Raw genomic sequence first — 13,280 nt, forward strand, 5'->3', positions numbered from 1 at the left:
CAGCCTGTACAGGCTATGCTCCACTGCAGAGGAACGAACAATCGGCCACCACCTTGCCGTTGGCCAGTCGGTCGTCAATGAGACGTACCGAGAATTTTGCGACGTCGTCATTGAGGAGCTCGAGGCGCGCACAATAACAATGATCCAAAACGAAGATCTCGACAACCACATGCGCGAGTTCCAGGCAGTGCTGGGATTTCCCAACGCCATCGGGGCTCTCGACGCCTGCCACCTGCCTGTGTCGCCACCAAAGGACTTGGTTGTTGACTGCCACAACTATAAAGGATGGTAAGCAGACACTGATACTCGTTTCCTGCAGACAACTTTGCTTATTTCATACAATTTCAGGGTCAGAAATTAAGTACCTCTACTAAACTATGCTGCACACAAGGCTATAAACCAGATACGAGGGGAAACCCAAAAGAAACCGAACTAAATTTTTTTGCACTTATTTATTCCAATTTCAAGTACAAACGTTCAATCTCCTTCAAAGTACTGTCCACTTGCACTAATACACTTGTCTAATCTTTTAATCCATGTGTCGAAACATTGTTTAAATTCATCTTTTGTGATGCTTGACAGCGCCTCCGTCGTTTTTTTCTTCACCTTAGCAACGTCAGCAAAACGCTTTCCTTTCATTTCTCTTTTCATTCTAGGAAACAAAAAAAAAGTCGCACGGGGCAAGGTCGTGTGAGTATGGGGGGGTGAGGAACAGGGCTCATACCGTTATTGGTCAAGAATTGTCGTACAGACAAGGCAGTGTGAGCCGGGGCATTTTCATGATGGAAAAACCTGTCACTCGACTTCCACAAATCGGGCCGCTTCCGCCGCACACTGTTGCGAAATCTTTTCAAAACCTCCAAGTAGAAAGCCTGGTTAACTGTCTGACCCTGCGGAACAAACTCTGAATGGACGACTCCTTTCACATCGAAAAAACTAATCAGCATTATTTTGATGTTTGATTTCACCTAACGAGCTTTCTTGGGGCGAGGCGAACCTGAAGTCTTCCACTGGCTTGATTGTTGCTTTGATTCAGGATCGTAACCATAGCACCAAGTTTCATCACCTGTAATAACTTTTGAAAAAAAGTTTGGGTCACTTCGGGACTCTTCTTTCAAAGCACAGCATGCTTCCACGCGACCTTGCTTTTGTTCAGCAGTCAGCAGTCGTGGCACGAATTTGGCAGCCACCCTTTTCATTCCCAAATCTTCTGTCAGAATTCGCTGCAATGAACGCCAACTCACTCCCGACAGCTCCACAATTTAGTCAATGGTCCGTCGTCGATCTTCGTTGATGATTGGACAAATTTTTTCAACGTTTTCATGTGTTCGTGCCGTGGAAGGACGACCGGAATGAGGTTTGTCATCAATTGACATGTCGCCATTCTTGAAACGGGAAAACCACTCAAACACTTGAGTTTTCCCCATGAAATCGTCTTGTACGCTGTTTTTAACAGTTCAGTAGTTTCTGTTCCACTTTTTCCGAGCAAAAAACAGAATTTAACCGCCACACGCTGTTCACAGAAATCAGACATTGCAAAAACGACGCCCACACGAAACACTTGTCACTATAAACCCAGCCGCAACTAGTCCTAACCTTCTTCGAGGACGGAATTAGGCCTAATGACTCAGCAATGTTCGCTCTATCAACTCCTGGCGGCAAAACGCGGTACTGCAAAAGCTCTGCTTAAAAAAGAATTAGTTCGGTTTCTTTTGGGTCCCCCCTCGTATAAATACAGGTGTAGTCACGCCAGAGACCATTCTCTTTGTTATTTCATTATTTTGTGCCCCCAGCCAAGTTAAACCCATGATGTCACCAAAGCGCCTACAGAGCGAGCAAATACAACTGCCCGTGGGTGGGAGGCACATCAAGGATCCATTTCACAAACAGCACCACTTGCATTCAGTAGCAAGCAATTTAGCTATGTTTGTTGTGTGCGGTGCTTTTGCTGTTCCTTGCTCACATGTGGTCACTTTGTTTTAGGTACAGTGTCATCCTCCTGGCCCTGGTGGACCACAGATACCTATTCCGTTACGTCAGCGTGGGCACCCCTGGGAGGTGCCATGATGCGAGCGTCTATCGGCGCTCCCCGCTGGCGCATCTGCTCGAGCAGAACCAGACTGCTGTACCAAGGGTCATTGATGGCACGGAGATACCTCCCCTCGTCCTGTGTGATCAGGCTTTTCCCCTGACGAGGAACTTGATGAAACCATTCCCCCACAGCCTCAACCACCCCCAAGGGAAAGGGGATCTCTCTAAGGCCAGGCGCGTGGTCGAGAGTGCGTTTGGTCGTCTGAAGGCCCGCTTCCGCATCGTCCTCAAGCGGATGGAAATGAGAATCGACCACGTGAACGCTGTCGTCAGAGCCTGCTGCACCATACACAACATCTGCAAGATGCTCAACGATGGGGCGGAGAAGCAGTGGGTCGACGCGGCCAGGAAATTAGAAGAGAGCGCAAAGCGTGAGCAGGCAATGCACAGGACCAAGGCCACAGAAGATGGCGCCGATGCAGTGCGGGATGCACTCGTTGCATACTTCGAGGCGAACCCGCCCTCTCAGCGTGGCTAAAACCCAGACGTTCGCCCTCTCAGTGCGACTAAAACCCGAGACGTTCGCACAGTAAACTACAGAACACTAATTGGTTAAAGGGGCACTGAAGTCATTTTTTAAGGTCTTTTCTTATGTTATATTGTTTACAAAGTGTTAGTGACTACATATATCAAATTCTAGAATACAAAACTGTTTATTCATCTCGGGGCAATGGAAAAACATGCGGACTCTTTTTTCTCGCAGGGTACAATCTCTGGACCGCAGAAAGTCCTACAATATGCACTACATGCCATTAATCTGTCCACGTGACATTGAATTCTCATTGCTATTCCAGGCAGTGAAAAATAAATAAATATTCCTTTTCTGAGCGGGCTCAACCACTCACATGACACAGCAGTTTTCATTTCTTTTCAGCAAAGCATGCTTTGTCCACTTAAATACAGGTCATTGCTACAGTAAGCATGAAAGCACGTCAAATTGAGATTTCACAGTACAGTCGGTTAGAAATAAAATGCGACCAGCGGCTGCATGGTCTTCACTAGACTCTGCGCTTTCTGCTTCATACAGGGGTTGCGAGTGCGGCTTTTATTTTGATATGTTAGTCGCTCACCCGGTGCATCTCAAACTTAGGCGTTCCTCTTTTAAAAGAGACAGCATCGGACGAGAACCGTGTATCCGCTGTTCGCTCCATGCTGACCGTACATATAGGTGTAGGCTCTACATAGTGGCCAATAATCACGCACCACAATTGTAATAAGCAGCTGCACAGTTAAAATTTCAGACTGGCTAGTCGTTCTTGCTATACCATTGATGTTTGCATTTAGTTTACCTTGTAGCTGCACCTGCATTTCTGTGCCTACTAACTTGCAGATTTATACCAATGGTATGACGTTTCTCCCATCCTGAGCAAAATATCTTGAATCGGGATTCAAACGACAGAAGCCTGTAGCCCTTCAATGCTTCCAATCCAAACTCGAGTAAAGAGAGGGATATTTCTCAAAGTTTCCATTTTTATTTTTCCTTCCGTGACCTCATGAAATCCAGGAAATCCCACTGGAGCTGGTTTGACTCTTCCATAATCAAAAACTGCCGTTGCCGGTCTTGGTGGGCCCTCTCCCTAGCTTCAGAAAGCTCTTTCCTTTATTTTCTCTGCTCCTCAATGAACAGCATGAGAATGTCCCCCTGTTTCATGGTGGACTTCCTTTTTTTTTTTTGCCGTTCCTCGAGGGGTTTTTCCTTTAGGGCCACCACCTCGTTGTCGTCGTCTGGCCCTTCGTGAGGGCCTTCTCCAGGTTCCTGATAAAAACCAATGGGTGCTTATGAGAAAGGTTTATCACTTGATGATGTATGCATACCGCATTATAACAGCATATATCAAAGAGCAAATCAGGCAAAAATAAGGTGCGTAGTAACTTTCAGTGTAGGACCAGGAAAAGCTGAAATAATAGAACTAAAACATGCATTTTACACTTGGGTATGAAACTTAAACAAACAAAAGTGGCACTAGCAACAGTTCCATTATCGTTGCCGTTACAGCTGCCGTCACCCTTGTGCACTACACCTTGTAGAAGGTGTGCTTCCCTCATTTTCCTTCCTCTGCATTTTTTTCTCAACACTGAAAAGAAATCAGAGTTGACCTTTTAAGTTTTGTCGACGCTCTTCTGAACTGGAAATAACCACATTGTTATTGGAGTTATGCAGTTTATGCTGCCAAGGCGGATGGAGAGCTGCTTCACATGTATTCGGCTTGCCCCACTGGCTTTCCACAAACAGACCCTAACAAGTGCCTCTGAAAGAGCTGGCAGCACATGACTATCATAGGTGCAGGGCACAATTTATGTATGCTCCACCCAAATGAGTTTTCTTAATGTTTGCTTAGTTTGCATCATTAATCTACAGAAAATCCAAATTTTATTAATGATTGATTTCATTGCGCACATGAAACAAATAGCACAAACGTCTTTACGTGCCGCGGGAAACAGATGAAATTTCTTTGGTGATGCCAAATGTCACGTCTGCTTCCGCACACTTAAAGGGGCCCTGCAATGACTTTTTGACTGGTTTTTAATTTGCACTGAACCTGAGCGTACTGAACGTAGTAACTTAATCCAAGTTTTCTTTTCTCAAATTTCGCTTTATTTTAAAAGTTATAGGCAAATTAGAATTACAAAAACAAGCAAAAAATAACCTCCTTCATGACGTCGTAGGTCCTGGCTTGAGTGGACTTGAACTAGAGGAGGAGTAGTGAGCTCATCGAGCGCACACGGCTGCCGTACTCCGTGTCGACGGCTCGAGAGGGCGCCACTAAAGCACGTGTTGGATATGCTGTATGAAGCGGGTGGCCAGGGCAGCTCGCATTGCATTTGCAGTGCGACTAAACACTAATTTGGCATAACATTTCATTGGCCACAAACGACAGCAAACACGGGGTAAAGATCAGTTCAGAACGGGAGCCACTTCGCGCTGACGCACCGCCAAATGGCCAAATCGCCAGCAGGGCCCGCGCCGAAGGCCTTCGGAACGCTCGCAACCGGTCGGATTCTTGAGCCGGTATACGACCACAGCGCCGCCGCGTACATCCGGGACCTTTCTACGCTCCTCGTTTGTCGTAGCCTCATCCCACTAGCCTTTTCTAGTATGCGCCGTTTTTTTCCGCCGCTTGGTGGCGGGTATGTCGACGGGTCATTTCTCGTTTCCGTACTTTCTAAACTGCATTTGTTTCTTTTCTGATCTAAAATAGTGAACAAAAACTACTTTCATACGTAATTGAAACGGTTCGCGACACTTATATTTTGTATCTTGACTAAAAAAAAGATCTTAGCGGCTTTGACCAGTGGCAAGCCCAGGACCAAAGACGTCACATTTTGCGCGCTTTCGGTACCGCGGGTCGCCCTCGTCGGTGGAGGAGGTTTCCGCGTCGTCCGGTTAAAATATGACGCACTGATATTTAGTTACTCTCTCCGTGCCCGCTGGCTTGCCCCAACCACAAGAGACGTGGAAACCGCAAAAAAGGTAGACGCTTAAATGTGATTGCAGGGCCCCTTTAACAGTTGCTTCAGTTCCAGCTTATAACGACGAATCTGTAACTCGTTATGTTAACCATTCTCTCCAAGCTTATTAAAAGGTTGAATCGCACATCTCTGCCTTCGTCATAATTCAAAGCATACGAAATCAGTAAATACCTCAACAACATCCGCAGGGAGCGAGTCATTCACGAGACTTGGGTCGTTGACGGGCAGGCTCCCCAGGAAACTGTGTAGGTCGTAGTAAAAGGGCCAGGAGACCTTTCCTGACCCAGTTGTCAGGCTTTTCTTTTTTGCTCTGGAGGAAAATAATGTAGGGGTGATGTGATTTATTCAGCAACAAGGGCTTGTTGCCACCTAGATACAATCTTTCGTCTGCATTTTCTTTTTACAGTGCAGATGAATAGCACCAGGGCGTTGGCAATTAATTTTTTCATTGTCAACTCCCTTCAAAGCTCCAGCTGGAGCTAACCAACCACACAAAGATAACAAATCATTTTGCCTCGGAGCCACCAAGGCGGCACGCCGAGAACACAGCTAAATAAGGCAGTCCTAATCAAAACATTAAATGTATCGCGTCAAGAACAAACTGACCAAGTCTGGTTACGATGTAAACTGGGATATATATATATATATAAGCCGTTCTAGCAACAAGAAAGAGCGTGTTTGGCACAGTTCGGTGAGCGCGACCCAGAACGGGAGGAACTCACTTGATCGAATGACGTTTTAGCGAACGCCTACGTTTCACCGAATGAGACCAGCGAATAGTTGGACTCTGCGAAGCGGCGTTTTCGGGCGGCCAAATGAGTTCACATTTTTGTAATGAGCCGCCGCAGACGATCGCCGCGAAGAGGCGTAAGCGCAGCGCTGCAGATGGGTTAACACGCGCCCCCGTTACTCGCTAAAACGTTGATTCACTCAAATGTCGCTGTTCGCTAAAACGTCCTTCGATCATGCCCCAGAACAAAAGTATCATTCTGAAAACAGACTCACCTGTACATCTGGTTCAGATTGTCTATCTTGTCGCTGACTTGCTTGCGCGTCTTGACGATAGACAGTTTCTCCAGGCCTACACGGATTGTCTCGTAGACACCAGAGTTTCTTCTGTACCGCCAAAGTTCTGCCAAATTGTCCTGCCATAGCCGAATGAGAGCCCACGTCTCTGACTCGGACCAGTGCACTCGCGCGTTTTTTTTTCTTTTCGCTGGTGCCGCTAGAGCTGGCACCCCAGTTCAATGGCTCATGCGCTGATGAAACCATCGCCACAAAAATCTCCTGCGCCGAAGAGCGCGACTCGTCGTCAATGCATGTGGGAGCAGAGGTAGCACCATTGCGTCTCTTCCCGCCGCTGTTGCCGCCGCCGCTACCTGTTACCGGGAGTATCATTTTGTTCCTATTGTATCGCGTTTGTGGTCCCCATCTATTTTAAAACTTTGACTTCCTAAGATTCTAGTACCAACGACGCATTAAACGACAAGAAAACATAAACGGTAATTTTTATTAGGAATTTATGGGTCCGAGGCTACTCTCTGTAGCTGCAAACGGAGGTCGGGGAGCCCCGTTTACTCCAAAGGTACCTTTACTGAAAGGGACCTTTATGCCCCGTCTGAATACGATCTCTATCTCCCTTTACTGTAGGGACCTATGTTAAGGTACCTTTAGGTTACCGTGTGAATGGGGTATAAGCCAGTGCAGGTTCCAGTTGCATTTGATAGCATTTATTTCACAGATCTAGTGAGTTGACTGCAATTTTTTGCCTACAAATTTTTGATTCCTGAAGTCCTACAGTAATTGTGATGATATACTCTAGAGCAGGGGTGGGCAAGCTGCGGCTCGCTAGCCGCATGCGGCTCTTCGCGTGTTTAAGTGTGGCTCATGGCTTTCTCTCCTCCCCCTCTCCCCCACCTCACTCCTGGTCATACGAGCACTTCCCCCAAAAGAGAAATAGAACGCGTTTTAAATTGAAAAACAGGTTACGGTTTGGTAGTCTTGTGCTACGGCTACGTTAAGTACAGTTGGACTGGTTTTGACTTGGATATATTGAAAGTAGTTCGAGTTTCGTTTATTGCTCTAAAGTTTGCCCCCCCCCCCCCCCCCTTCCCCCCAACGGATCTTGTATTTTTCATGGTTTTGTTTGCGGCTCTTAGGCCGGGTCAGCCTGGCCACCCCTGCTCTAGAGCACTCTAGAGGACTGAACTATGTTGATTTGCAAATGCGTCGAGTCTCCAGCTTGATGTGAACAAAAGAAAAGCTGCATGCAGTATGCTAATCCTGCAGCATTTTTTTAAATGTGTTTTTGTTTGCCCATTTTCCTCTCCTGGTAGTTCTGTGACTTCTGAAATATTTTAATTCCAATGTATGTTTTAATACTAATGTTTTCATGTGAACCAATAAAATGTGATGCATGACTACCCAGAAAAAAGCCCCATTTACTGCAGGAAAGAAACATAGTCACAGGGCAACACGCAATGAGGCTGATGTATAAAGTGAACTATAGTAAGTTACAGGTTAAGGTAGCGGCAAATGCCCCTCAAAAGGAATCATATATCCCTCCGCATCCAATAGCGTCCCATCGTTTCCGTGACGTCGCGGCCTACGTGCGAGGAGGGTCTTGCCTTTCTGTACATATTTGCGTTATCTTTTGACTTTGACTTAGCATTGTGGAAGCCACGAGAGGGATATTAGAGTTTTCCCCCTCCGATGGAGACAAATACGACCTTCGGGGATTAGCCTCCCTCTCCGATGAATACAAAGGCTGCTTTCAGGGGCTCGGTTCCCCCTCCAATGAATACAGAGGTCGCTTTCTTAAAAAGTGGGGGTCGAAGACAAGTTGGCACCACTCTGTGGCCATTATCTATCCATTGAAGTGGAACAAGGAGCGTTTCCAGTGAACTCTTCTTTCGACTGCGGATAGATTTGAAACGGGCGCACCACACTTGTGGGAGGAGCTTCTCCCACCTTCTTGACTCTCAACCGACTATAGGCAGAATAGTTGCCACAGATTGGAGGAGCTTTTTCGTGTCAGTCCATTGAGTAGGCTAGAGGCACATGCATTGTTTCAAGTGGAGTTCACATTTGTCTGTTTTGAAAGAACTTTAGCCTTCCAATATATAGTCGGTAACAGGTCAAGGGTTCAAGGGAAGCTCCTCCCACCTTCTTCCACTTTGTGGGGGAGGGTATCGCCTTTTCTTCTGTGTTCACTCTGCTAAGGTGGAAAGAGGTGGGGAAAGCTTCCCCTGAAGTCCTAATGTGTCACCGACTCTTATGTGCTCAAAACACGAGCTACTAGCTCAAGCTGTCAGCTTAGTCATAAGCGAGGGAGACAATGAGTGCAAGTTACCAACCTGTATGCCAAGTCGGTTCCATCGAGCCCCAACCTTAGTCACATCATGACGAGGAGGAACTGGTCTTCCATCACCAAAGCAAACTTTTGTGCGCTTTCAGTAGCTGGAGGCTTCATCTTCCAATAGTGAAGACGCTCGATATGGGGCCATAGGAAGGACAGCAAGCGTTCAAGAAGCTCTGGTGTGGCAAACTTTGTGGAGTATTTTAGCTTCGAGTCTTGAATCAATGCCGCATACTGGAACTCCTGGGGCCTTTCTCTCAGACATTCTTTTAACTTGGCATGGTCACGTTGCAAAAAGCGCAGTTTGCTTTCCAACTTCTCGTTTGATCTTCTCAGCTCGTCCAGTGTTTTTGAAGATTGGGCTTCCAGCTCTCTCCTCTTTGTTCGCAGACTCTCGATGGTTGTCCTGGCCTCTTCTAGTTGCTCTTGCGATAACACACACCACAGCGCACTATAACACTCACACCTTACACACGAAAAATAAAGCAAAATTCAAACAAACCGCGCTGACTGACAACTCTTTTTATATAACTTTGTCTTCTTCAACCTCTAGCACCACCGAATTTCCCAATTCACGCGCACCGATCTCCTAGATGCCTAAAAATGTTTTCTCTTTTTCTGTCAGGTGTAAAGATGGTGTACTTATACAGTTGTTATAGTTCCTGGCGATATGTTCTGCTTCGATAATTTCTCGAGTTAATTGGTTTCTGTTCCTGCCTAAAATTGTACAGGATGGCAAGTGAACGTCGCACCCACAATCCCGGCAGTGTATGCCTAGATGCCCTGAGTTGGCTCTGGAGCTATTGTTGTTGTGTTCTCGGAGCCTATCGTTAAGGCATCGTCCGGTCTGACCAATGTACACTTTCCCGCACGAAAGGGGAAATGAGTACACCACTTCATCGGCACACTCAACGAACCTGTTCTGATGGTTTTTGGTGCAGCATACTGTTCGGTGGAAATCAGGTGAGTTGACTTGTTTACACAAGTTGCCAAGCTTATTGGGAGCAGTAAAGACGACAGTGATGTTGAACTTGTTTGCAATTTTCTTGATTCCATGGGAGAACCTGTGGAAGTATGGAAGCACGACAGGTCTCGTAGATCTTTCTCTGGCTCTTGGTGTGATATATGATGTCGTATTTTTTGTTTTCAAGATGCTCTCAGCAATCAATGTTAATAATGACGTGGGATATCCGGCGGATGTTAATCTGGAAATTTGGGCATCGAAGCTTATTGAAATAGAATGCTCGCAAGATTTTTGAAGAGAGTTACTTAGACATAATTTGACGATTCCTCTTTTTACTAGCTTAGAATGTGCCGAATTGTACGGAAGAATTGGTTTTTTATTCCTTGGCTCATATTTCCAGCATATATGAGTGTGTTGTAAATTGAGCCTGAGATCGAGGAATCGGATTGATCTTTCTTCCGGAAGCTCGTAAGTAATTTCCAGTGGTTTTAGGCAGTTTTTAAAAGTAGATAGAACACCGGCAATAGTGGTTGGAACATTACTGTTCTCGGCGGGTATTTCCGAAGACAATTTTCTACATCTACTCTCGGTTTATCTACACTCCACCTTTATTACCTGGAAAGAAAAAACGTATCTACAGAAGAAACGTGTTTGCATTGGGTCGTGCATTGCCCCAGTGCTAAGTGATCTCTATCTCGCCCACCAAGACAGACTCTTGAACAATTGGCTTGACTCCACCAGAGTTGCTAGAGTATTTCGGTACGTCGATGATTATTTGATCATTCTTGACAAAATTTAGATTTTTTTTTTCACTCGCGTAATAAACGCACCCCCGACTCGGGTCAAAATTTTGACCGCCTCCCCCCACGCGCGCGAAATGAACGCACTTTTTTATCCTGGTGCAGCGAGGTCGCGAATGCATGGGCAGCGTGGGCGAACAAAACGCCTTGCAAAAGGCGTTAAAAAAAAATTCGCAGAGATCCAACGGAAGCAAGAAAAAAAAAACATGGAGAGTAGCTTTTTTTTCTTTGCACGGCGCAGTTTGGACTTTGGGTTCGCGCGCCGCCGCGCGCAAGGAGGCAAGAGAAGCGCTCTAAGCGCACAAAACAGCTTGCGAAAAGCAGCAAAAAAAAAAAAAAAAAAAAACGCCGACAAAATTTAAAAAAAAAAAAAAAAAAACTTTTTTTGTTTTTTGCACAGCCCGGTTTGGTTACCGGGGGTCTCGCGCCGCGCGCAAGGAGGTAAGAAAGAGGAGCCGAGAAGCCCAGCAAACGAAACAGCTTGCGAAAGGCGGCAAAAAGAGGAAAAACAAAAAACAATCCACGAAACTAAGAAACAAACAAAAAAAAAAAAAAAAAAGGTTTTTTTTTTTTTTTTAGTTTGGTTACGTGCGTCGCGCGGCGCGCGCAAGGAGGATAAGAAAGATAAGCGGAGAGCCCTCTCCTAAGCGACGCCTAAGCAAACAAAACAGCTTGTGAAAGGCGAAAAAAAAAAAAAAACGCAAGGTACTAAAAAAATACCTCAGAAGTTTTTTTGTTTTTTTTGCGGAGCTTGGTTTGGTTAAGCGCGATCCAAACCAACGCTTCTTTTTGCGCCTGTAGGTCGTGCGGCTGCGGATGTGACGCATTTCGTGGCGTTTTTGCTGTTTCCGGGCGCGCTTTCTGAGTCAGAACCGTGCGCTTTGGTTTGGACGGGCGAAACTTCGGGCGAGCGCGCACGCAGGCACGAGCGCACAAGCAAGGTACAACTGTGACAGACTGGCCGGCCAGACGGCGAGAGAAAGAGAGAGAGAGAGATCGCGTTGTCATGTTGGAAGAGAATAAAAGGGGGGGAGGAGAGGGCAGCCAGACGGCGAGAAACGCGGAGCCGGAACTAGCTTGCCCTCCACCGATTGGCCGGGACACAGGAGCGCCCTATACGTCACCGCGCGTTTTTGTGCGCGTTGAGAAAGAAGTTGAAATCAACCAACTTTTTTGTGCGCGCCCGGAAGGAGCGAAGAAGTGGCGCGACGTCACGAAAATACGTCACATCCGCAGCCGCACGACCTACAGGCGCAAAAAGAAGCGTTGGTTTGGATCGCGCTTTACGGGGTCGGGCGCCGCGCGCCTCGCGCAAAGAGATAAGAAGTTACTTTGATTTTTCAGGATAAAAGGTCCCTTCATTATGCAAGTAAATATGGACGCAAAAATTTTATTTCGCGTAATGAAAGCCCCCCTCAACTTCGCATTGATTTTTTGGAAAAAAAAAGTGTGTTCATTCTGCGAGTAAATACGGTATTCCTGAATATTTGGGTTGTGCTAGACAAGGCATATATACTGCTAGAGTCATGCTGAACCTCTATCTGCCCTTTTTTTAAACTCAATGGGTCTACTGTCACGAAGCTGGGTATAAATGGGCATCACCTTTTAGATAGGGTGAGTGCAAGCGAACCTGGGGTCCTATTTTGGTCAAGGTAAGAGCAAGAGCTTTCTTGGCTGCTGACTGGGCATAGTGTCGCAGCCTTTTGCTGGGCGCGCGTTCTCGACCAACGGAAATTTTTTGACACGTTCCCGTGTCGGCGGTCGGGCAATATTTTGGCGAGAGTGTGTCACCAACACAAACGGCGAGATAGGTCTCTCGGCATCTGATGTGCTTGTACTTAGTACCCCCTCATCCTCAGGTCGATGTCAGCTCGTTTACGGCAGCAGAACAACTTGAGATTTGCAAAAGAATCATGCGTTCTCAATCATTTCCGCCGTGACATAGCAGGCGATCGAAAATTCAGCCCATGTCTGATCTCAGCTCACCGCGACACTCGTCACTTTTTCGGTTCCGTTAGAACTCTACGTACGGCGTTTTTTGTCTAAGTTTTGTCTGTGAATGAAGCTCCGCAGCAGACAAACCCCGTTTTTCACTTGCGTCAGGAGACGAAACGTCTGCGCACGGGATATTAGCTCGCTCAGGGCAAGATAGATCTCGCTCTCGCGGTGACCAAAATCGAACACCAGACACGGAAATAAGAGCTATACGTGACTTGCCTGAACAGCTCCAATCAGCTGCCTTGAGAGCTGCCGCCTCTTGGGCTTGTTGCGCTGTGTTGCGTGGGGAAACACGGTGGGTATACGCATCATATACGTTTTCTTTCCACTTTCGAAGTGGGTGCCGCAAACCTTGTGTCCACTCGTCGGCACGAACTTCGAAAAACTGCAAACGTAGAGAACAACTGTACACAGTTACCGGTAAAAACAGCCTGCGTTCAACAAGTGATCTGCGTTCAACGAGCGATCTTCTCGTCCAGTGAACAGGGTCAGCTCTGGTTGTTGCACCAACCGGCAGCCACCGGCAGAAAAGTCAAGTGTCGTGCTTTTGCCTGCAATCAAACCTCGGCCCAAGATCACGGGCACCACAATTTCACAG

The 13,280-nt window shown here is 46.7% G+C and overlaps 3 protein-coding genes across 3 annotated transcripts in view; all 3 read left to right on the top strand.

Moving 5' to 3' along the window:
* The window catches only part of LOC120835975, a 387,414-nt gene that overhangs the window by 315,873 nt on the left and 58,261 nt on the right, over positions 1-13,280 (top strand). The window lies entirely within an intron of this gene.
* Positions 1-13,280, top strand: part of LOC120837130 — a 213,803-nt gene that overhangs the window by 160,556 nt on the left and 39,967 nt on the right. The window lies entirely within an intron of this gene.
* LOC115330479 lies at positions 1,794-3,117 on the top strand. Its single transcript, XM_040206329.3, has one exon. It carries the CDS (start codon positions 1,964-1,966, stop codon positions 2,567-2,569), a length of 606 nt encoding a protein of 201 aa, XP_040062263.1. The 5' UTR covers positions 1,794-1,963; the 3' UTR covers positions 2,570-3,117.

This window comes from Ixodes scapularis, unplaced genomic scaffold, assembly GCF_016920785.2.
Source record: "Ixodes scapularis isolate PalLabHiFi unplaced genomic scaffold, ASM1692078v2 PGA_scaffold2__306_contigs__length_199485367, whole genome shotgun sequence".
NCBI lineage: Eukaryota > Metazoa > Arthropoda > Arachnida > Ixodida > Ixodidae > Ixodes > Ixodes scapularis.